The 23,260-nt window shown below is 47.5% G+C and overlaps 2 protein-coding genes across 7 annotated transcripts in view; one reads left to right on the forward strand and one right to left on the reverse strand.

The window, feature by feature from the left end:
• LOC120958415 (WD repeat-containing protein 55 homolog) overlaps positions 1 to 22,228 on the reverse strand; it is a 29,767-nt gene extending 7,539 nt beyond the window's left edge. The window contains exon 1 of the mRNA XM_049608898.1: positions 22,168 to 22,228. The gene's annotated coding sequence lies outside the window, so the exon portion shown is untranslated. The remainder of the gene's footprint in view (positions 1 to 22,167) is intronic.
• On the forward strand, positions 1,769 to 18,989 carry LOC120958414 (protein timeless). Of its 6 annotated transcripts, XM_040381205.2 has the most exons (16): positions 1,773 to 2,991; positions 9,185 to 9,200; positions 9,474 to 10,436; positions 10,578 to 10,912; positions 10,966 to 11,519; positions 11,601 to 11,742; positions 12,100 to 12,318; positions 12,420 to 12,488; positions 12,600 to 12,823; positions 12,982 to 13,180; positions 13,251 to 13,872; positions 13,947 to 14,147; positions 14,502 to 14,616; positions 15,454 to 15,516; positions 15,875 to 16,111; positions 17,228 to 18,989. In XM_040381205.2, exons 3-16 carry the CDS (start codon positions 9,563 to 9,565, stop codon positions 17,319 to 17,321), a joined length of 3,948 nt encoding a protein of 1,315 aa, XP_040237139.2. In that variant the 5' UTR covers positions 1,773 to 2,991; positions 9,185 to 9,200; positions 9,474 to 9,562; the 3' UTR covers positions 17,322 to 18,989. The 6 variants fall into 6 exon arrangements, with proteins under 6 accessions (XP_040237144.2, XP_040237139.2, XP_049464853.1 ...); XM_049608896.1 differs by having other exon boundaries at positions 9,185 to 10,436; XM_040381209.2 differs by having other exon boundaries at positions 9,185 to 10,436; positions 14,502 to 14,592.
• Positions 22,229 to 23,260: the final 1,032 nt, after the last annotated feature.

Below are 23,260 nucleotides of genomic sequence, written 5' to 3' on the forward strand. Positions count from 1 at the left end.
CGTCGGACGATCTCCATTGCAGATTGGGCATGATTTCAACATCGCTGTTAGAAATGCACACACACACCGAGGGGGAGCCCATTCATTTCCGTTCCATAATGCATGGGGATACCGATGTGTATGGTATCCCTCCGAAATCCTTCGCGCCACAAGCGCTGGAAGAGCATGAAATGTGTACTTGCACAGGTTGGGCAATTTTCAATGTGAATCCAATCAACAGCTGACAAGTGATTCCCGGGAATGGCATCTTCGGGTGAGGGGCGTTTTTTTGTTTGTCCCGGGCAACCCCCTGTCGACGGGAAATGGAAAAATCCTTCCTCCAACTACGTAACTACGCATTCGGTTCCACGTGTGGTGTTTGCGCAAACGGGGCCGCAATGTATGTACATTCGCGTGAGCAAACTGCCTTCAAGGAGGAGTTGTTGTTGTTGGGTGCGATGCAGGAGCTGATGTAACCACAGTGTGTGAGATGCCAAAAAGAAGAAGAAGTTATAGGGGAAGGGGGATGTTCCCACTTTAGAGCAAGATGGTACTGTTTACCTTTTGCGCAAACGGTAGAATGTAATCCACACGCTCGGGTGCAACACGAGGGAAAGAAATTTCATTGTCAAACCCAGAACTCCGTGGACTTTTGGAGTGTGACGGGGACGGGCGAAGAGTGCAAGCATTGGAGACATCCATCCGATACGCCGCATGTCGTCGACCGGCATCGGCATGTGCTGGCGGCATGCTTGGCTCGGGATGTTTATATGATACCGTGCAACGGGCGTGGATTTTTCGCACCGCTTAGATTTTGTTCCTGTTGCTCTTGCAAACGTTCGTCAACGCACGTGCGTTCCTGTGTGTGTGCGGAGCTTGGGGACCGACCAACCTCGGTATGATGGAGAACAAACAAAAAAAAGGCTCACCAGCAACTAGATTAAGAGACACAAAGGCAAAGATAGGCAGAGATGCAACGACTAGTGCGCGAAATCTCCGGCAGCTCTCTCCAGCACAGCTTTTTTTCCCATCACACGCTGTTTGCAATAGCGGCCCACCCTCCCACTCCCGGTGGGCCGAAACGCCAGATTCACCGGATGAGACGGACGCAGAAACAACTGGGGGAAACATGAACTTGCGCCCGATCGCACGTTGCCGGCCCACGTGAATCCGCGCGCCCCGCCGGGTGGCCGCGGTTTTGGTATTGGTGCGAGCGAGCGCATTACTGCGTTGGGGTCGGTTTGTGTTTTGTATACCGGGCCATGGCCCCCTTTATGTACACATACAGCGGCAGCGGCATCTTCATCGATGCGTTTGTGCACCACTACGGACGAAGTTGCTCTGTGCGATGGCTTCACAAGGGCTATCTCGAGTGGAACCAGAGCTGTACGCTCTACTAGGGCACGAACAAAATTAATCAAAGTGCCAAATCGATGACAAAACATTACCAAAAAACAATAAATGCATCACATAAATTAAATACTATTAAAATGCAAAATAATTCATTCGAAAGCAACGAGCTCCAAAGGTAGAAAAGGCGGAATTTCTCTCAGGGTCGCTTTGTACATAACGAGCGTTCCCGGTCTCTACATACACTCGCACTCTTCTCTCGTTGATACATCCGCATTTACCTTTCTTTTCCGTCGTTTGAGATGTTCTCTCGCTCTCTCACTCTCTTTGTCATTCTTGCGCAAAGGACACACTTTTGCGAGGATTCCACAGCATCCTACGGTGTGTGAAACAGCCCGGTGTACATCCCAATCGTCAATTACAGCCAGCAACTGGTTGAAAGCGGTCGTACCCTGCGCGCCGAGGTTACCCTGTTAGAACGCCCTATATACAAACAAATCGTCCGAAGGGACAACAGCGCTACAACCACGCAACACGCAAACGAACACCCGGTCGGCACACAGCACTACACAGTTGCGCATCGGTAGTCGCTCGAGGCGGAAGTACCTCCATCAGTGGTGTACCACTGCACAATACAATTAGTCAGTGATCAACGCTCCTGCTGGAAAGGTGTGTGACACAACCGTGTGTGTTGAGTAAAAGTGAAAGAAAGTAAAAGAAAAAAAAACAAACCCAAGTGCAAAAAGGGTTTAAAAATATTAAAACGAAACGGTTTTTTTGAATTTTAAATCAGCAAAGCCCACGTGGTCGGCGCACACATTTTGTGGTAAATTAGCGTTTGTTCGGTGAGCTACAAAAATGAAGTGTACTTTTATTCACGGCAAGTGTAACAACGATACACGGTCCAAGGTTAGCGGCGTTGTGAATGTAAACGAGTGGTCTGTGTGTGCGTGTAAGCATTAGCTGCAAGACGGTGATCGTTACTGATAAGCGAAAATTGCACTCTGTTTGTGCATTGCGTCAGTGTGTGTAAGAAAGTGGCACAAATATCGAAAATAACCACTTAACTAAAACGCGCAAAAGCAAAAAAAAAACGAAAAAACATAAATCCAAGAACCATCGTCATCATTTCCGCCAAAAGTGCAAATAACAGCGATTCTCTCGATTGATACAGCCAACAGCCTATTGGCGTTTGCAGTGGCAAACAGTTTGCGCGTATGTAACGTGCTGTAACACGGCCTACTGTGTCTGGGTGACGCTGTAAGATCACGTTTTCTGAGTCGCGGTGCATCGTGAGCTGGTGAAGTTTTTGTTGCTTTTTCTGTGTGTGTTTTTAAAGTGTGATCAGATCCGTGTCTCCCCGATACGTGGTGGAATAATACCGTGTTTGAGTGAGCTTCTGCTGTGTGTGTGTACGTGTAGGAGGTGTCATCATTCGAAGCCTTCGACGAGGCACGACCAGCGACCACAGACAGTGACCGACGGTTGTGTGCGAATGTGCAGTGCAGCAGAGTGCAACAGTTCTAACGTCATCAGCGCCGATTAGCTTTGAGTAGGGCGCTCTCTACCCTTGCAAACCATCACCATCACTATCACTACACATACGAAGCGCAAGATCTGCCCTAGTGTGGCTGTGTGTTTGTGCAGCGGAAGCTAATGAAGGTAAGTGGACAGCGAGCGCACATGCACCAGTCTGCTGTTGGGCACGTTATCCATCTAATGGCTACGTGCGTGTACTTGCATGTGGTGGGGGGGGGGGGGAATAAAAGGGGGAAAGTCTACAACACCCCTACTCCCCGTTACGCGGGTTGTATAATCGTTCTGACGCGATCAGACCAGAGAATGGCCAGAATGGGTTTGGATTGCTTGGGAGGGGGGAGGAATGTTGGACGATAATAACCCTTTAGCAACTGCGAAGTAAACGACGCGGACCAAAGTTGCTGCACTTCTTGGAATATTGCAAATCCTGTTAACGTTATTGTTAATAGAATATTTAATTACATCCATTTTGCAATTGCTCCACACAAAAAGTAATTTCTTTGGTCTTCTAACTTTGGTTGAATTTAATAAAGCAATTTTTGAAGATTTCACTTGAAGAGATTCCGACTCTCCGGTTAATCTACAAGCAACCTACACAAATGATAAACGGCGAGCTTTTTAATCAAATACAGTACACTTCAAATGGCCCCACCAGATGGACTTGAGTGTTTGAGCGCTACACTGCAATCGTCTTCGGACGCTTGACAGAAAATGGAAGAAAGTCCTATTGAAATATTTAAGGAGAAGATGAAATTTTACAAGGGTCACTTGTTGTTATTTAATCTTTTGTCCGATATGTTTAAAGAAGTCATCGGTGTCGTCTTACAGCAGTTTTTTATATACACACATTAAATATGTTTTACGACACTTGGGATTGGGGTTGTGCCATGGAATAATGATGTTTGATTAATTCCCCAGTTTTTCCTCCAAAATAAATCCTTTTTTGCAAGCGAACATTCTTCTATCATTATGATAGCCCTGGAAAAAGAAAGCAGCAAGATTCTCTTTGAACCTTATCGCTGATAATTGGACGTTATTTTTTCACCCCAGCTCGAGCTAACACAGGCATTACACACCCACACGATCGGTGGTGCCTGAAGCCCTGAAGTTTTTCAAAAGGCTGCGACAGTATACGAAATCTCCCGTGAATAGCCTTTTTTACCATGTGAATAGAAAACATTTTCAATGGCAGAGGGGGTTTTTGTTGCTGTGGTGCTTCTAGGTGGGTCGCATCGGTAAGCAAATGCTTGTCGCCATCGTTTCGGCGTGTGCTTTGAAGGGTGGAAAATTCTGCTCCACAAATAAAACTGAACAACCAGAATTTGCTTGTTTGAGTTACCTGATACGCGAAGGATGCTAAAAGTGTAGGACACCAATTACCCGAGTTCATTCCACTAGTTTTGGTCCTAGGGAGAGAGAGCTGGGGCTAAAGTTTTGTATGTTCAACTCCCACAGAAAAGTCTGGCTAAATTCGCACCAACAGTAGTCGCAAAGTAGTGCTGGATTTATAAATAAAGAATGAATTATACACAACGGCCCCGGTGGTCCTTGTGCTTGGCATATTTTAAAAGCGAGAATTGCACAATCCGTCGTTTGTCAACTTGAACCGCGCTCGCGAAGCCCCACGGTTGTTTTTGGTTTCGTTTGTTCATTTCTTAGCAAAAGCGAGATGTAACAAATTCCCCGTTTTTGTGATATGCAAATAACTTTTCTCTAGCACTTTATAACCGAGGAGTTGGCTAAAAACGATTAAAAGTTTCTATCCGAAACCAAACAATATAAGCGCGGCTCGTACCCAGTGGGTGTATTTTAATTGGCACCGTTCGTAACGGAAATATACGTCCAAATATGTAACTATTTTAACGCGCGCGAGCGCTCCCAACGAGATGCTTATTGGGGTAAATTGTTTATTCACATCTTTCTGCCCAACTTTGGTACATCAAACTTTGCAGCATTAAAATGTGCATAATGATGGTGCAAACGAAAACTTTAGCCTCCGTTCTGTTGCATTAATAAACACCGAACCGAATCGATCCACGCACACAGCACAACCGAACCGGGAGGGGGAAAAAGCGAGTCCGCAAGCATTATGGAATCGAATGGAGAGCATCTTCCAGCTCCTCGCCGATTGTCCAAGCACCGAGCTCCGACAGTTGTAGCGAAAACGTGACACACTTCCGTCCACCGCCACCGACTTCCCTGCGCTTCAAAACACCTTGCCCTTCAATGAGTAACGCGCCGGCGACGTTACGCATAAACAACGCTAATCTCCACCCAGTTACACCTACCCATGCCCCCCTGCTCACCTGGAAATGAGTTCTTCTTGAAGTCACACAGTCGCATTTTCATGCGTTACCAATATCTCAAACTCCGAGAAGCAAATGGGTTTTCGATCGCATTTAAGTATACAGCGACGAAGCTGCAAACATTAAAACGCCCGCGTCTAACCGCGTAAAGAGCCAGCAAGGAAACGACAGCGCTCCAAGAAGCAAGATGCCCCCAAACCAAATGGTGGTTTGTGCCGGCGGGCATACATTTTCCATGGACATGGTGTGTGTTTCGAAAAGTCTATTCGAATTGCTGCCACACTTCATTGATGATTGTATTTGCTTGTACCAATTTACAATTCAATTTGGACGCGGGTGTGTTAGGGATGCGCAATGGCTCGTTTGCATTACCCAGTCACCGTCATCGTCATGGGTCCTCAAGAGAGGGTCGGCGTCATTGAAGGAGGCCACCAACCGACCGATAGATAGGGGAACAGGAATAAGAATGAGCTCTTGTGGGTTGCGAGTTTGGAAAAGCAAGCGTTCCAAGCCGTTGCATTTCAAATGCATACGAAGGCTAGGTAAAGCCCAACGTTTGCTGACAAATAAGCTTTCTGCAAAAGGGTTCCACAGATGCACAAACAGTCGACTTTTTCTCTTGCTATCTTTTCTGTGTGGCCTTTTCAAATATGTATGATCGAAAGACAGCTAAACAAGCGTGCTTCGAGATGTCGGAGGAGGTTTGTTTGTCCAGAAAAATTGGGCGTTTTTCATCATAATATTTTGTTCTGGGAAGCTTGGCGAGAGTGTCCTTCCTGTAATATGGGAGTAGGATGTACATTAGACAGAGGCAAATACCATTTGCTTCCTGAAGCAGACAAATAGGATCAATATTTTATTGTAATAATATGATTGGAACGAATGTCTTCCAGCGATCCAGAGATTGATAGATATGGAATTGATTTATCATCATTGTTTGTTAGCTATATCGGCAGATAAATATAGCTATTAAAGGCAATGAAATAATGAATTTTGATTCGAAAAATCTTTGAAAACATCTAAAATGGATGTTAGGAACAGAGGTGACTGATAGTTCGATGAAGTTCGAATGCCGTGACAAACTCAAAGGAACCAGAATTCAATATCGTTAACTCACAAATTTAAGTCCTTTTCAACATGGTCCTCTTGAGAATTGTCACTCGATGGACATTCCCAAAGATGTCTAACAACACCAGAACCATATCGTATTGCTTCTGAAATGTGTATTTCCAGCGGCAGATACGTCCCACGTCACGTACCGCTCCCAATCGATCAATGTTTATTTGCGTGGAAGAAATGAAATTTGAATTCCATGTTCCAATACATCACGGAAGATGAAATGCACCACTCCAGAGACACTCTGCTCTGTGTCATGTCCTCGTGGGAGTCCTTTCTGTCGTGGGTTTAGCAATCATATGCACAGCGTCCTCTTGACCGTTCTATGCAGCAAAGCAAAGGTGAAAGCATACAATAAAACAAGAACGTTTTTTGCGTTATGGCGATGACAAACAACATTTCCCAACAGAAGGCCAACACCGGCCGGCAGCGGAAATAGAATGCTCACGCGGAAAATTGACTGCCTGGCGAAGTCCTACAAGATCCGCTACAGCTTCCGTGCATGCAACACCGAAATAGAACCAACCACCTCAACCCGTTTTTGTTCCATTGTTCTTTTGAGTAAAGGACTTTTTTTCAAGCACAATACCCTTGTCCATGGCACCGCATGGCACCGCACCGTACCGCGTGCATGGTGAAAGGATATTCCTTTCTACACAACAATGCACTATTTACCCTCCCACTGCCCGGGTGCGGGGCTCGGAGTTCACGGGAATTGTATAGCCATCATCACTAGCTTCTTTTTGTTTTGTTCGTTCACCTATTTTCCACCCACCCAACGTGATCTTCCATGAAACACGGGAGTTAAAACCGTACTCAGGTAGTTAGTTGGAGGCGGAAAAGTTCTACACTTGTACAGAACTGTATAAAAAGGTGGCCAATTCTTCCACCACCAGGACACACACCTTGCAGTGGAGGAAAACATCTCACTCGAAAGAAGCCACACCGGTGGTGTACTGGCAGTTTTATTTGGTCTCTCGAAACGGGAAAGAAATTGTGGCTAATTTCAGCCACTTGAAACTTTCCAACATACAATGCGTTTTCCCTGCTGAGTTGTTTGAGCAACAGGGCGGGCTCCACTCCACTCTTCATCCATTTTGTTTTATAAAAAGCAGCACATTTCTGCTCAGTTTACATCTTCAACTTTTCCCCGTTTCTCCTTGCTCTGTATCACACAAAAGACAGTCATGTCTAGTACAGCCATGTTGTACCTCGGGACACTAGTACTACTACCACCACCGCCGCCTGTGCACGTGTTCGACAGAGTGCTTCCTCTGTCCGTGGTGGCATGTTGGCACAACCACGCGGTTGACATTTTGTTCGCTGGCCGCAAGGAAAGTGGAAAAGTTGCTGCCACGGATAGTGCAGCGCAGCACCATTAACGCCGGTGGACCCGGTGAACAGTGTGTGGGTAGCACTCTGAGCAGCTTCTTGAGCGACGTGAGTCCTCAACACGGGGTGTTGTCTGTGTAATAATCCCACTATCGAATGTTTCGTTGATAATCTTCAACCACCGCAAACGCACATAATATTCTTCAAACTGCAACCGAGGGAGAGAGAGAGAGAAAGGGAAGCAAGTGAAGCGCAACCTGATGTGGCATACGCAGGGCATCACGTTGCGATTCGGTGCGGGCTCGTGTTCCAGCGGCTCACTCAAAAGAAAAGAAGGTTAATATATTTCCCACCCTACTTGTCCGGAGCTGTGCGGGAGTGATTATGTACCTTCTTAGTTGGTGGGTGGGTGGGGGGAAATGGGAAAACCTGGAATACAGTCCCCACAACACATAGGAAACCGAAGAGCCCAGGACAGTGGGATTAGTGAGTGTGCTCTTGGTGTCCTCTTCCTGTTGTTGAGCACTTCTACTGCTTCGTTGACTCACGGGTAGACACGGGACATTGTGAGCGACAGACAACCAAATCCCCCCACCCCCCCAAAAAAAAAGGTCACTGTGCGCTAACGTAACGTAACGCAACGCAAACCATGCGCTGAGGATGGTGACTGTCCATCCAGTGCAATGTGTTAACAGAATTCGCTCGATAAGTGAATGTATGTACATATATCCCGATCCTATTATATGGTGCCAGTGGTATTGTGGCCACCTCCCTGTCAAACGCACCAACATGTGACATTTTGAAGGCAAGTTTGCCAGAACCACGTTGAGATTTCGCCACATTAACATATCCCTGCTGATAGGGAATTCATCTTCATACATACATTTATGTCTCATTTATGTTAAACCGCATGGTGTTTGCGTTAATGGTAATGCGTGATATCCTGTGTGACTCCTACCAAGTTTTAGACTGAAGAATCAAATTTGGAAGCTTCTCCAATACGGTTGGAATTATCTCGAAATATCCCCAAAATCACAGATTATTACATAAATCTACACGACCGAGGTCGCTTAATTTTGCTCGCTGACGTAAGCCTTTGAAGCAAACAACGTGTGTGGTATTACAGGGAGAAAAAACCGCGAGGGCTGGATGGTATTGGCGTTTGCCCTTTCAAGCGGGAAATTGGTTGGAAAACGGTTCCAACATGTGGCCTAACATTGAGTGGTGGAAATGTTCGCGAACGCTGCTATATTGCACCAGGAATAGAACCTCCAAAATGGGAAAGCGTGGGTTCGCTAATTCAAGCAGGCAATCATTTTATCGATAATTTTGATTATTGCCAATGAAATGGTTTCTTCGTCACTACAACTGGGTTTAATGGTTTAATCTATACATCTCTCTTCAAACCCGAACCGATTCTATCGTTTGCGTTTGGTTTCTGTTGGCATTTTTTGCTTTGTTTTTATCCTTAATCGTTTATTTCGTTCTTCTTTTCTTCCCCTTTTCTTCATTTCTTTCTCCCTCTCTCTCTCACACACTTTCTCGATTGCACCACACTTTAGCAAGCGATTTCAATGGGTACGAAACCTCGCTTTCATCAAACAGATCCTCGTTCCCACACCACTACGCTCCGAACACAAACAAGTGATCCTTCAAAGGATACTTAGAGGGAGAAAGCTAACAGTTCCAAAAAAGCAGCCCATTAATCTTTCCGTTAACGTTTCTATTGGTCTAAATTTTCCGCCCTCCTTGCCTTTAATCGTACAAGTGAGCTTTGACTAACGATTAACGTACAATCCTATCCTTCCTACAATCTCCCGCCCTACATATACTCCACATTTCATCCCTCAGTCTACTGCGAGGGCACCTAAACCGCTCCATTCGGGCGTGCAGTACTGTCAGCCGTTGCACAGGGGGCAGCCAGCCTAGGTGAGAAAGCGATGGAATGGCTGCTGGCGAACCCGCAGATCAACAGCACGTTCGGCTCGCTCGGCACGTTCGAGGACGATGCGTACCACCTGAGCGAGGACTGTCTGGTAACGCTGGAGGAGATCATCTGTAAGCTGGCGGTGGAGGATGCGACCCTGCGCACGTTTCGCCGGGCGATCGGGTTTGGGCAGAACGTCAAGAACGACATCGTGCCGCTGCTGGTGAACGCGAAGGATGTGAAGATCATCGACACCACGATCCGGCTGCTGGTAAATCTGACCGTGCCGGTCGAGTGTCTGCTGCCGGTCGACCTCGTGTCCAAGTCGGAGATCGGCCGGCACACGATCTTCGAGCTGAACAAGCTGCTGATCACCAGCAAGGAAGCGTTCGTCGACTGGAAGACGACCAAGGCGGTGATCGACCACATGAAGGGCATCCTCGAGCGGGACACCAAGCTGTCGATCCAGCAGTGCGACAGCGTCAACAACTGTCTGCTCCTGCTGCGCAACATCCTGCACGTGCCGGAGATGGGCACGGGGGCGGGCGGGCACGGGGGCAGCTGCTATCCGACCGCCGGCCACAACACCTCCTTCCAGAACCAGATCATCTGGAACCTGTTCACGCAGAGCATCGACAAGCTGCTGATCTACCTGATGTCCTGCCCGCAGCGGGCGTACTGGGGCGTCACGATGGCGCAGCTGGTCGCGCTCATGTACAAGGACCAGCACATCAGCACGCTCCAGAAGCTGCTCAACCTGTGGTTCGAGTCGACGCTGTCGGAAAGCTCGGAGGACAACGAGAGCAACACGTCGCCGCCGAAGCAGTGCAGCGGGGACTCGAGCCCGATGCTCACCTCCGACCCGACGTCCGACTCGTCCGACAATGGTGAATGTCTGCGGCGGGCCGGCAGTAGCAGCGGTCCCGGGCAGCCGGCACCCAGCCAGCCGCGGTCCAAGCCGCCGCCGCCGCACCAAACGCATCCACACTTTGAACCAGCCGGACTTATGAGCGCTATTTGCATTTTAGGCAGTGGCAAAATGCCATCGTCCATGAGCAAGGAATGTGCGTCCGAGGCGCCGCAGGTCACGCGCATGGTTGCCGACTTCCCGACGCAGATCATACTCTCGCGCGCGATCAAATCCCACCAGATGTACCACCAAACGCTGAAGGCGAACGCTGCATCGAGCGACGGTTGCGTCCTGGGGGGCGGGACGACCTGTGGCAGTGCGAGTGCGATTGGTGGCAAACCGTCCTGCAACGGGTCCGGGGCACATCAGCAGCAGCAGCATCAACAGCAGCAGCAGCAGCAGCTCTGTGACCACCAGAAGGCCACGGAACTGCAGGAAGTTAGCCGAAACTTTGTATGTTCTTGTGCACTGTGCTGGGTTTTTAATTTATTAACTTTTTTTTGCAGCCCAAAAAGTCCAAAGGTGGCGCAGGCGGCACCAAGTGTCACCAGGATTCGTCCGGCAGCAGCTCGTCGTCGGGCGTGTTTTGCAAACAGTCGACCGCCAGCGGCAAAGATCAAGCGATGAAGGAGAGCAGCAAGCCGTCGAATGGGCCACAATCGTGTCCACAACAACAACAACAGCAGCAGCAACAACAACAGGTACAGTCACCTCCAAAGTCGCCCACACTGCAATCCCAACAGCAGCAGCAGCAGCAGCAGCAGCAGCAACAACAGTCACAGACGCAGCAACAGCAATCGCAACAACAAACGCAAAAGCAGATCCAGGTGTCGCAGTCGGAAAATTCCGACTGCGGTTACGGTACGCAGGTGGAGAAGGAATCCATTTCCACCTCCAGCAACGAAGACGACAGCCCGCACCAGAAGCCGGTCCACCAGAAGCCGCCCTCCAACCAGAAGCAGCGCTTCAACGCGGCCAACAAGCAGCGCAACCCGGTCTCGGTGCAGGAGAAGAAGGAGCTGCGCCGCAAGAAGCTGGTAAAACGGGGCAAGAGCAATATGTGAGTAACCGCCGGTCTATAATTTCATGAAAGCGACATTTCTTGACGCGCTTTGCTTGCTTTTCTCCACCCAACCATTAGCATCAACATGAAGGGCCTAATGCATCATGTGCCGACCGACGACGATATCTCGCACATCCTGAAAGAGTTTACGGTCGACTTTCTGCTGAAAGGATACGGTTATCTGGTGCACGAGCTGCACACGCAATTACTCTCGGATCTGGTAAGTTGAGGGGGGGGCATTCATGCAAATTTTAATTGCTGCTAAAGTATGCGCCACTTGATGCGTCCCGTGTGGGCTGTAGAAAAGCTGTTCCGAGGAAAGCTTCTGCTGGCATTTTGATATTTAGCAAGAGGCAGTTTCCTATTCAACAATTACAGGCGGTACACGGCTTGCAAAGGAGCATTCAACGTAATTGCGAAACTTGATGTTGCTCGGGTTAAGGTCAAACGGTTCCATTTGCTTCTGAGTAGGATTCATTTCATACCATGCAAAACCACAAAATTCACTTTAAATAACGCCCAATTTTAATTAAATCCTAAACGCTTCTGCTTCTCTCCGACTCTCTCCTATACACAGCAAGTGCAAATTGATACGTCACACTTTTTCTGGCTGGTTACGTACTTCCTGAAATTCGCCACCCAGCTCGAGCTGGACCTGGAGCACATCAACAGCGTCCTGTCGTTCGACATCATAAGCTACCTTACGTACGAGGGCGTGATGCTATGCGAACAGCTCGAGCAGCTCAGCCGAGCCACCGAGACGGACATAAAGCCCTGTTTGCGAAGGATTCATTTGGTGAGCCTCCCAGAAATTTACATAACACAGAAAACATGAAGCCCTCAAACCTGCCCCATTCTCATTGTACGCCATTTCCATTTCATTCTTGTGCTGTGTAGGTTGTAACAGCGATAAGAGAATTTCTGCAAGCGCTTGATACGTACAAGAAGAGTACACACCTTACAAAGGTAAGATTTTACCGAGCATTGCAGGCGGTGCTGTGGTTTCCATGTTCTATTTATAAACCTGTCGGCAATTCCACACTCTCCTTCCCACTAAAACCTCACCACAAACTACAGGAGGACAAAGAGAAGCTCAAGCTTCTACAGCTCCAGATAAGCTGCACCGAGGATTTGCGCTGCCTGTTTGTGCTGCTGCTCCGGTGCTACAACCCGAACATCCAGAGCCGCCAGTACCTGCAGGACCTGATAGTGACCAACCACACGCTGCTGCTCCTGCTCGACGGTGTCCGGGAACTGACCGCCGATGGCAACCCGGGCGATATGCTGGGCCACATCAAACAGTAAACAGAAACAAACAAACCCACAAATGGAAGGCCGTTTGAACCAAAGGGGAAACCACATTTCCCCGAGACGCTAACCAATTGCGTTTTCTCTCTCTCTCTCTTTCTCCTCCTTTGTATCCGCGTTCTCTTTTTCCCCCATCCGTTTTTTGTTGCAGGTTTGCGACGGTGGAGATTATGCACCAGTACGGTTTGCTGCTGGAGGATTTCCGCGAGAACGGTGCGTTCGTGAACGATTGCATCTTCACGATGATGCATCACGTCGGGGGCGATTTGGGCCACATCAATGTGCTGTTTCAGCCAAGCATACTGAAGACGTACTCGCAGATCTGGGAGACGGAGTACGAGCTGTGTGATGTACGGGTTTTAAATTGCGCTTCACCGATCACACACTAATGCATCATTTTTGGACGTCTTTTCCTCTCAGGACTGGTCGGATTTGATCGAGTACGTCATCCACAAGTTCATCAACACGCCCCAGCCGGCCCCGTTGACGCTGTCCACCACGCTGCCAGACATCGGAACGCAGCTACTGTCGGGCAATCTGCTTGTCACCTGGACGCAGGAGGAAAAGGATTCCCTACACTGGTACTACGTGCAGTGTCGGCAGAGCAAATGTGTCGTAGCGGACATCTTGAAGCTATTCCAGGAAAATGGCAATCAACAGAAGACGCGCCTGTCCATCATCGAGCAGCTGCTGGAGCAGAACATAGTGACGCTCGTGCAGTACGACGATCTGATGAAGGTGGAAAATCCAGACTACGAACGGAACGTTCAAACGCCCGCCCTGTCAGTCGCTTCGGCCGATTCGCCTAAACCGGAGGATGGAGACTCGAAGTCATCGTCCAAGGCGGTGGACGACATCCAGGTGTTGCGCGACCGGTTGCAGAAGGAAAACCGGGGCAAGCTGATTGCCTGGCTGCAGAAGAGCCTGCTGGACTGTTGCTTCGTCAAGCTGAATCTGCTCAGTGGCAACATCTACGTGACGGCGGGCATTGGCGGTAGTACGGGCGTAGTCGTGATGGAGCCCGTCTCGTACCATTGCATCTGTAAGCAGCGGTTGAATGTCTTTGTTGGGTTTTGCGTGGATTGACCTTAGAAAATATTCTCTATTCCCACACAGTGAAAAAGAAGTCCATCCCGGTTGTGCCCTGGAACCAGGACCAGTTTGCGATCCTTTCCTACCAGCCGTTCATACTGCTGCTCCACAAGCTTGGCTTCCATCTGCCGGCCGATGCGAAAAAAATGTTCGTCCGCATACCGGAGTTCTGGACGGCGGACATTCTGTACAACATCGCGCTCAAGCTTGGTCCGCTCGATAAATGTAAGTAACTTGCCCAAAGCTGCCTCCAGATCCACATCATTTATTGCCAGAATTCACAGACACACACAACCACACCGGTGCCCCCAAGGGACTGAGTGTTCCGGGCTCTATATCTGCCCCGCCGCGTACAAGTACAAGTTCAATAAACGACTTTTTTCTCTTCTTCTTCTTCTTCTTCTTCTTCTTCTTCTTCTTTTTCTGTGTCTTCTTTTGCATATCCTTCCGCCTGGTGGACGCACGCCGCTTCTATCTCTTTATCTATCTCTCTCTCTTTCTCTCTCTCTCTCTCTCTCTCTCTCTCTCTCTCTCTCTCTCTCTCTCTCTCTCTCTTTCTCTCTCTGTTTCTTCTTCCAGCGATTCTCAAGTTCGATCTCAAGTACCTCAACAAGGTGCTTTCGATGGAGAAACAAGCTAAGGCCGACCCTTGCCCGTCGAACGATGCTCGGTTAGAGAACTTTGGATTATCAAGGTCCAGTTAGCAAAGTCATTCATACATACCCATAGATACCATCCCGGTCAGGTTGCAGTACTTTCAGGTTGATAGTTTTAGGACCGTGTCAGTTTCATGCAACACACAGCCCGAGCGCACGACTATTGACCGCAGACACTGCGCAATATCGCACACTCAAACTTGTTTGTGTGTCTGCAGATAAGCCACGTCTGCGCTTAAAACTATCACATGTTAGTAGTAGCATATCTTAGGTTCTTACCAACTTAACTCCAAACATTAGTTAAGTTATCCCAGAAAGCTAGGTTCATGATAGATCAAATCAATTTAAGGATATCTTCAATTCAACATTAGCCATGCATGCCAATCCCTAGAAGTAGTAGTGTCCAACTCGTTAGGTCCTCTTGCTTTCCATCATCATCCTCATCAGCTGGCTTTTCCTCGCGCCACGACGGTATGACGGGATTTGTGTAATGATGAAAATTGAATTCCCACAAATTCTATTGATATAGATTACACCTCGCCATGATATTGAGAACTTCGGTTGGTTATTCTATTACGCACGTGGTAATGACTTTCAGCACTTTGGAATAGATACCGACTAACTTTCTACCATCAATCATGCATTCGGGGTTGTACTTTGGGCTTTTCCAAACAGTTCTTCCCCTTGGGGGAGGAGAACTTTCCAATCAGACCACAATCCATCATACCGTCGAGCGTACATATTGGTCTATAAACCAGCTGCAAAAGTTACCCCCGACCGCCACGATATATAGCCCACCACGACTGATAACGTTCCCGCTCTCTCTCTCTCTCTTCATTCTTCTATCCTCATGCCTCCATCATGCCGAAATACAGATTCAGCCCTCAAATCACAACTAACTGGCTCGATGTAGTGATGCGCAATAAGGCAGTACAGAGGTAAGGAAGAGCAAAACCCACCATCAGACATGGGGACGGAAAACACTCATTAGCGTAATTACTGCCACAAACACGGCGAAGTTTGCGATTGCACCAGTGGAGTGGGAGGGAATCAATTTCCAACACCGATCGATACATCCGTTGGACCACTCGGTCCTCCCCATTCATGATCTTATCGTGCACGTGCCACGAAACTCATCGTGTTTCGGGTCAACTTCTAATAATAGAAAGAAGATAATACCGGATACGGCGGTGGTAACCGTTTGTTTTGCAGCGATTATTAATACAAATTGCGATCGCTTTTGATTCTCTCTTCTTTACGCACCCCGGCTATCATCCTGGCCGCCCATGCATGCAGCAAGCGCAACAAGCTGGATCTGCCCGGCCCGTCGAAGGTGATCGATACGGCGAACGCCACCCATCCGAGCGCAACCCTGAAGTCGGGCGGAAAACCGGCGGCACCATCGAAAATGCTGCACGACCTTTCGATCATCGTCGAGTCGAACGACGACGACGATGACGAGCTGCCGGCGGACGAGGACGATGGGCTGGACAGCACGGAGGTGCCGGTGCTGGAGGAGCACGATGTCGTCAGGTAAGGCCAGGCCAGTGACAGTGCTTTAAAACGTGGTGGCGCGATATAGTGCTGGTGGACATAAATTATTCGTTCAATCAATTTGCCCAGTGCGAATCGATTTGTCCACGCTAAGCTGACCGTCGGCGATGTCGTTGTCGTGGTCGTTGTCACCGGGGTTGTGGTTTATGCGTTATGTGGAGCGCATAATGTTTTACAGCAAAAGTGTAAGGTCAGCTGAAAGAAAAAAACTGAAGGGCAGCTGAACATAACATGACTTTGCTTTCACATAAAGTAACAATTTTTGTTTTGTAAAGGGGGGAAACAGACGCAAAATGCAAGCTTGTTAGTTGAATGAAACGGGTTGGACAAATTATGCCACTGAGGCGAGCAGCGGGTGCCTGCTCGAAACATGGGAAGCATGAACCATGATTGCGGCCTACAGGAGCAGGGCTTTTGGCAGGGGTTTTGGCAGGGGTTTCTTAGTAGGAATAATCTTCACTAATTTGGATGGAAAAATGTCTCATAAAGCACAAAAAATGTATTTTTTAGGAGACTTTTTTAAGTTACCATTGAATATCCAATCACTCGTCCTTAACTCACATCCGCCTAATAAAACGACCAAACTTACGATGTGTTCCCCTTAAAACCCCTGCGCTCGAGGCGCTGCCGTCCGGTGGACTTCCATTCTAGAATGTTTGACCACCCCCTTTCCCTGCTCGAAACGGTCCCTGCTAGGCGACGAATTGAAATGTTCATTTAATGGTGATTTATTTCCAATAACCATTGAGCTCCAACGGGCTGAGCCTACATGAGAGCCCGCGTGTTTTGCTGTTGGTTCGCGCAATGTTTGAGCATGATTTACGGGCACTGGTGGTGCGCCAGTGTGTGTGTGTGTGTCTGAGAAGCATAATTGATTGCACCGTCCGTGTACCGCCTCGCACGATGTGTCCTCCAGCAGTAGATCACGGTGGTACACCGACGCCGCAGGGTGTTATAAATTCATCTCTAATTGAGTTAGAAGCATTCATGCACGCCCCTGTACGCATCTAGCACCTTTTTAAAAGTGAGTTAATTATCGACCAATTATATTAAAGGGGTCTGTTTTTTTTCCTTCCTTCTCTTCCGTACCAACAGTGCTTGTGAGACCGCTTCCGTCGCCTCGGATTTGACACGCATGTACGTGAGCGACGAAGACGACAAGCACGACATTGTGCCACCGATACTGTAAAAGCAGCAACCTGAAAAGAAGGGTCTATATCCAGCAATCCCGCAACAACAAAAAAAAGGAATTATTTACCAATCAAGTACACAACCACGCCATGAAACCGTCTTCCCGTTTATGTTACCGTATCATCATTACCACGAACTAGTAAACGCTACGTAGCTAGTGAAAGTGGAACGATTGATTTCTACTGGCATCTCTCTCTCTCTCAGCAAGTGTTCCGAGTTGAACGCGCACAGCAGCAAAAGTGTATTATTAATTAATTTGGTTCTTAGAACCTATCCACCATTCTCTTACTACGGCAATTTCGAGAAAAATCACACCAAAAGTTGTTAAATCAAACACCCTACCCGCCCATTTCTCTGTATCCATCGTAAGCCTTAAAGCAAAAGTCCGAAAGCAAAATCTGACAGCAGCTAATTAATCCAGTACCACCATAAATCGCCTGCAAATAGAGAGCTTCGATGTTTTCAGTGTTTGTTCAAAGTTAGTAGCAGTATGCATAGCAGTACCCCTGTCCTACCCCATTAGCTTGTCCATAATATACCCACAGACACACACCGTTTCACACAACAAACTCTTAGAGTTGGATGGAATGTTTTCCATTAAATGTGCACACACTACTTCTGATTGCTCCATTATTACGGAGAAGTACACAGTGCAATAGCTGTAGAAATTATGCTACAACATTAAATAGAAACACACAAGAAGCTAGAACACAGAGATGTATCTATTCTTAATGTTGATTAACTGTTGCTCTCCATTGGCTGTAAAAAAATGAAACAATTAAACCGGGAAACAGATGGAAGCTTCTTACGCCCCTCCCCGATTGGATGGATGAGAGGAATAAGAATGGGGGGTTGAAATCGTCCAACGATTCCTCCCCATCCCTACCAAACAGGGAACGAATGTTAAAGTTTTACTGTGTATCATCACACACACACACACACCAACGAAAGGGCATTGGAAAGGATGGTTAATAACGCAGAGGTTTATACGGTTACCATTATTAATTATATTAGTGCATTAGTACACGTTATTTCTTAGTAGCAACACAATCGGATTCGCGCATTGTCACACTGTGGTGCACACTGCATCATTGACGTTTTATGTCAGGCGTGTGGTGTGTGTTTTGTGCGTTGCCGCTGTCGTTTTCGTTCGGTTTCGGTTTTTTGGGAGGCAAGAGCAGGTGGAGGAAACCAGTACGAGAAAACAGAGAGGAAGGCACGAGACCGTCCGACGAATTTCGGGCGGGCAGCTTACAATTGACATAAGAAAGACTGCGAAAGGAACCTGGAACCAATCAAAGTGCTACTTTTGACGAAACTTTTGCAAACGGTACAAACGACGAATCGAATAAAACTAGCGCTACGCGCTACATGTGAAGGTAAGGCAGCAGAGTAGGGCATTTATTTGTTAAAGGTTTTGGGAGGAATGAAGGAAAAAAAAGGAAGAAAAGAGCAAAGAAAGCTTTTGGAAGGAACACGCAAATGAGGCAAATCAAACGAACGAACACAGCGGGCGAATCGCAAAATAAGAGCTTTTAAATATATATATAATGCACGTTTTGCATGGACACACTCTCTCTTGCTGTGCCGTGCCGTGCAATAAATTCGTTTATGTATAACAGGTTAAAATTGAAAGGAATAATAAATGTAACTATATTTGTGGAAATGGTTCGAACATTAATGGGGGCAGGGAGCGAATCATCCGAAATTTTGGGCAGGTAAGTGCACAGAGCGGTTAGAAAGGTCTCTTAATGTTTCCATACTTCATCAACTGTTTTCAATTTTCACACAAAAATCACCACTTTTTTACACGATCCCTTCCCTTGAGGCGCTTTTACACCAATAAATCGTTTCTTCGACAGCATAACGACAGCATGCACGTGCAGAACGAACCACAACACCAAGGTATGAGTCATTTTGCAAAAAAAAACAGCCTCATGCTGACAGCCTCAGGCTACAACCGTCCGATCTACGGTAAGGGATTCCCGCTTTATCTGATCCGTCCGCGACAAGCAATTTCTTCGCCAATCTTTCGCCACGATCGCGCGCCTTGCTGTGTGCTAGGTGCGCTCGAGGGGCATTTGTTCAAGCAACAGCAGCAGCAGTAGCAGCAGGTTCGTCAATCGACTAACGGTTTCACTTCACCCCCGAAAACATGTGTAGCGAGAAATTGAAACAGCAACACGAATTGGCATGCGCAAATCGAACTGCCACCGTGTGTGTGTGTATGGTGACCCCGAGAGTGGTCCTGTTGGCTGACACACCAGACACGGTCAGTTGACCCGAGCCGGTGGGGCCATGTCTAATTGAAAAGTCGTGACCGATCTGCAAAGCGTCCAAATGTCACGTACATCTAAAATCGCATGCTAATGATCGTGTTGTGCTGCTGGCCAGAGATATCCGATATGCGAATATCTGCCGAACCTCCGAATTGGCCACGGACCTCGGCGGAGGGAGGTTGAATGGTAATGGCCGCTTGTGAAATGGAGCACAGCGACAGGCGCAATGACCAGGACACACACTGTTGGTGGTGAGGCAATGTGAGGGGTTTGTTGGGCCGATGATACGATTAGGCCAATCGTCGCTACTGGTAGTCCTCTGCTAACGAGACCTGTCGATTGATTGGACAGTGATCCGTTGTGGCAGGAGTAGCATGGGGCGAAGAAATTGCACTAGAGTGTCGTGTAACTCTATCACACAAATGAGCCTTTGAAGGCATTTTAGTAGACGTGTGGTCAAGTTTTACTTCAAAATTCTGGATTCAAAATTCATTTATTCTGGAACAGAATAAATTCAATTTCTCTCTCCAATATTGTTCAAAATCATGGACGAGAGAAAACGCTTTAAAGTTACATGATCTAATCAGTCCTTTTTGTTGGGCAAAAAACACGCACCATACAATACATCTCCATGGTCACGCGCTAAGCGCTCACTTTCATACACCACCGACGACAGTTCGACTCTCGATCAGAATCAAACCAAGTTCATGATCTTGGTATATATTGTAAAGGAGAAAAATGTATTATAACCTATTTAAACGATCTCCTAGTGTAATCAATTGCAACCTCCCCTTATTGAATTAAAAAAATAACGTAATTTATTCTATTTATATGTTTCATTTCTCTTTTCCACGCCCAAAGATGCCACCAAATCACTGCTAAACAGATGGTTTATCGTTTTTTTCCTACACGCCCACCCAACGGAAGGACGGTTAAAGATACCAACAAAGCGCAAAACCTCGACAAACCATATTAAAGCAATTAAGTGAAGATCAAGATCACATCCGAAAAACGTTTCGGTCGTCTCGTTCCACGCTTTGTCCGTCCCACTGGTGCACTGTGTTTCTCATCCATTATTCATCCCGTGATCGCGAGTTCGGAGAGCGGAAAATTCGGTAACAGGTTGCACAATCGGCATCCACAACAACATCCGCCCGCATGGATGGATCATTGCAAAGAAAGCGCAGACAGGGCAGGGTGAACTTGAACTACACGGTCGTTACGGTCGACCGGCCGTGAGTAATCGGAGCACAGCCCTCCTCACGCGGTTCAGTTCACGATCAACCGATCGGTTGCAAATAGTGCCAAAGTGTGTGTGTGTTTCTGTGCGGCATCTTTTCCGCCGTTCCGAGAGAGCTTCTCTTCCACTGCCCAAAGTTTAACTGCCCAACATCCTGACCGCACGCCCCGGATTGCGCCATGGCGAATCGCTTCGAGCGCCCACCGTTAGGTAAGGCCGGACGGCTGGGTCACTACCACCCATCAATAGAATTCCGTCAACAGTGCTGCGGTTGAAATATGGGCTAGTTTTCGGATATTGTCACGGCATCGCCACGGATCAAGGTGTTCGCTTCAAGCGCGGCCTCACGTTGACAATGGCGAAGGTCACTCGGGGTGCTGGTGTAAGGTGCCGGCGGGCAACAAAAAAAAACACCAAACAAAACAAAACACTACCAGAGAGCGATCACTTGGCGAGAAGGTGTGACGTCGGTCGTGCGATGTCACGAGATCGCGTGCGTGCGTGCAGCAGCAGCAGCAGCCCAAGAAAGAACCTATGAACCTGTCGGCGTGCGCACGGGTCCGTTGTTGGCTACAATTAAGTAGAATAAATCAACGAACTTTCCACGGCGGGGATCTCGTCGCCAAAGGGCTCCGGACTACCTCTCGCTGTATGTGCGTATGGGAAGGGTTGGCACGATCTTGGGCAGTCTTGCGGCGCTAAAGTGAACGTCTTAGCCAGTCGCTCTTTAACGCCGTCGATACACACACTCAATTGCACAACCGCGAGAAGGTTGGGCCCTAACCCGGCTCACTCGGGGAGGGCTCACTTTATTAATACCTAAAGCCCCGCGCCAGCAGCAGATAAGCAGCGGATCTCGTGCATCGGGCTAATGTGCTCATTATCTGGACGTGACAGTCCAGTCCAGTCCAGTCCGTCAGGCCGTGTTTGGTGGGCTTGTCCGGTTTGTTGTTGGGTTCAAAAGTTTATGAATCGTTTGACGCTACCGTGCTGTTAGAAGGGGACCGGCGGGTTCCTTTTGGGTGGGTGAAATGAGTGGTTTCCTATTGAAGCTTATTAATTTTAATGGCACCTAATGTGGTGCGTCAATTGGGCAATGTTGGCAAAAGGGGTTTTTGATGGAAGGGCTAGATATTGAAGAGCTACGAGTGCTCTAATTATTTGTGTTTCCATTTAATATTTGTATTCTCGCGTGAATGGGGGTTGTTCAGAACCTTTCTAAATATGTTCTTGTAAGCGAATTGCGAAGTTTAATTAACTGTTTAGCGTTATCCCTTTCAATTTTACATTTATTAGTAATTAAATAGAATTCAATGTGCACTTACCTGTATGTTTGTCACTGTTCAAATCACATCGATTGCCGATTATCGTCATATCCAGCTGACTCTATAAGTAATAAATTATGTGGATTTTTAGACTTTGCTATTTACATTTAAATATCAGTACGATATAAGTAAATAAATTGTGTAATTAATTTGAATGGTATTTGTTCTCGTCATTCTACGGAATCGGTCTATCAATCGTAATTTAATTATAAATACACAGTGAAAGACACAATGGAATTTTATAAAATGAAAAGCAAAAACATCAGCCAACATGAAACAGACCATCGCGATCAAAATAGCGCCGTACCGCACGAAATGGTTCAACTGATTCTGCTAATTATTGCCATTTAAAAGGGCAAACACATGGCTCATTGTTTAAAATACACGAGCACCAACAATAATAAAAAAATAGCCCCATTATAAACCTCGCCCCTTGTTTGCTATTTTTAATTACTAATTGTTACAGCGGGTTGTTACACAACTTTTGCATGCTCATTGCTCTTGATTTTTGCGTACTCAAATCTTTTTTTTCTCGTTGCACTTTTCCTCCGTATGAAAATAGCCTTTTCACATCCTCTCTATAAATCATATGCCGCACACCGACCGACCGAACGTCGCAGGACGTACAAACAAACCACCTACGAGGGTATTAATTTTGTTTGTTGGACGCACAAGTAAAGGCAGCAAACTAACAGCACGACAAACATAATAATATCAAGGCGCAGCAATCGCGCGCTTTTGCAAATTACCGTGAACCGTGAAGAGAGCTTTTCGCTACACAGGTAACACAGCGCACAGCGTTTGATGTTCGTTGCTGAGGGGATGCTGCATATTCGCGTTCCGGTCGGAGCCAAAGATCAAGATAGACGGGTCGGGTTAGATTGTTGAATAGTTGCTGCGGCGGAAAGACGTCGCCAACTATCGCGCTAGCAACCAAGCAACCATCGGGCACCGTATTAACATCTCACCCATTCCGGGTGCTTATGGTAACGCAGACCCCTTTGATGATGCGCTCGCGGGTTCGCTCGCGGATCGTTTACGCGTGTTTGCAGCATCCCGCAGGGCGGTGGCTTTGGACGCACGAACGTCGGTG

This window comes from Anopheles coluzzii, chromosome 3 (assembly GCF_943734685.1).
Source record: "Anopheles coluzzii chromosome 3, AcolN3, whole genome shotgun sequence".
Taxonomy (NCBI): Eukaryota; Metazoa; Arthropoda; class Insecta; order Diptera; family Culicidae; genus Anopheles; species Anopheles coluzzii.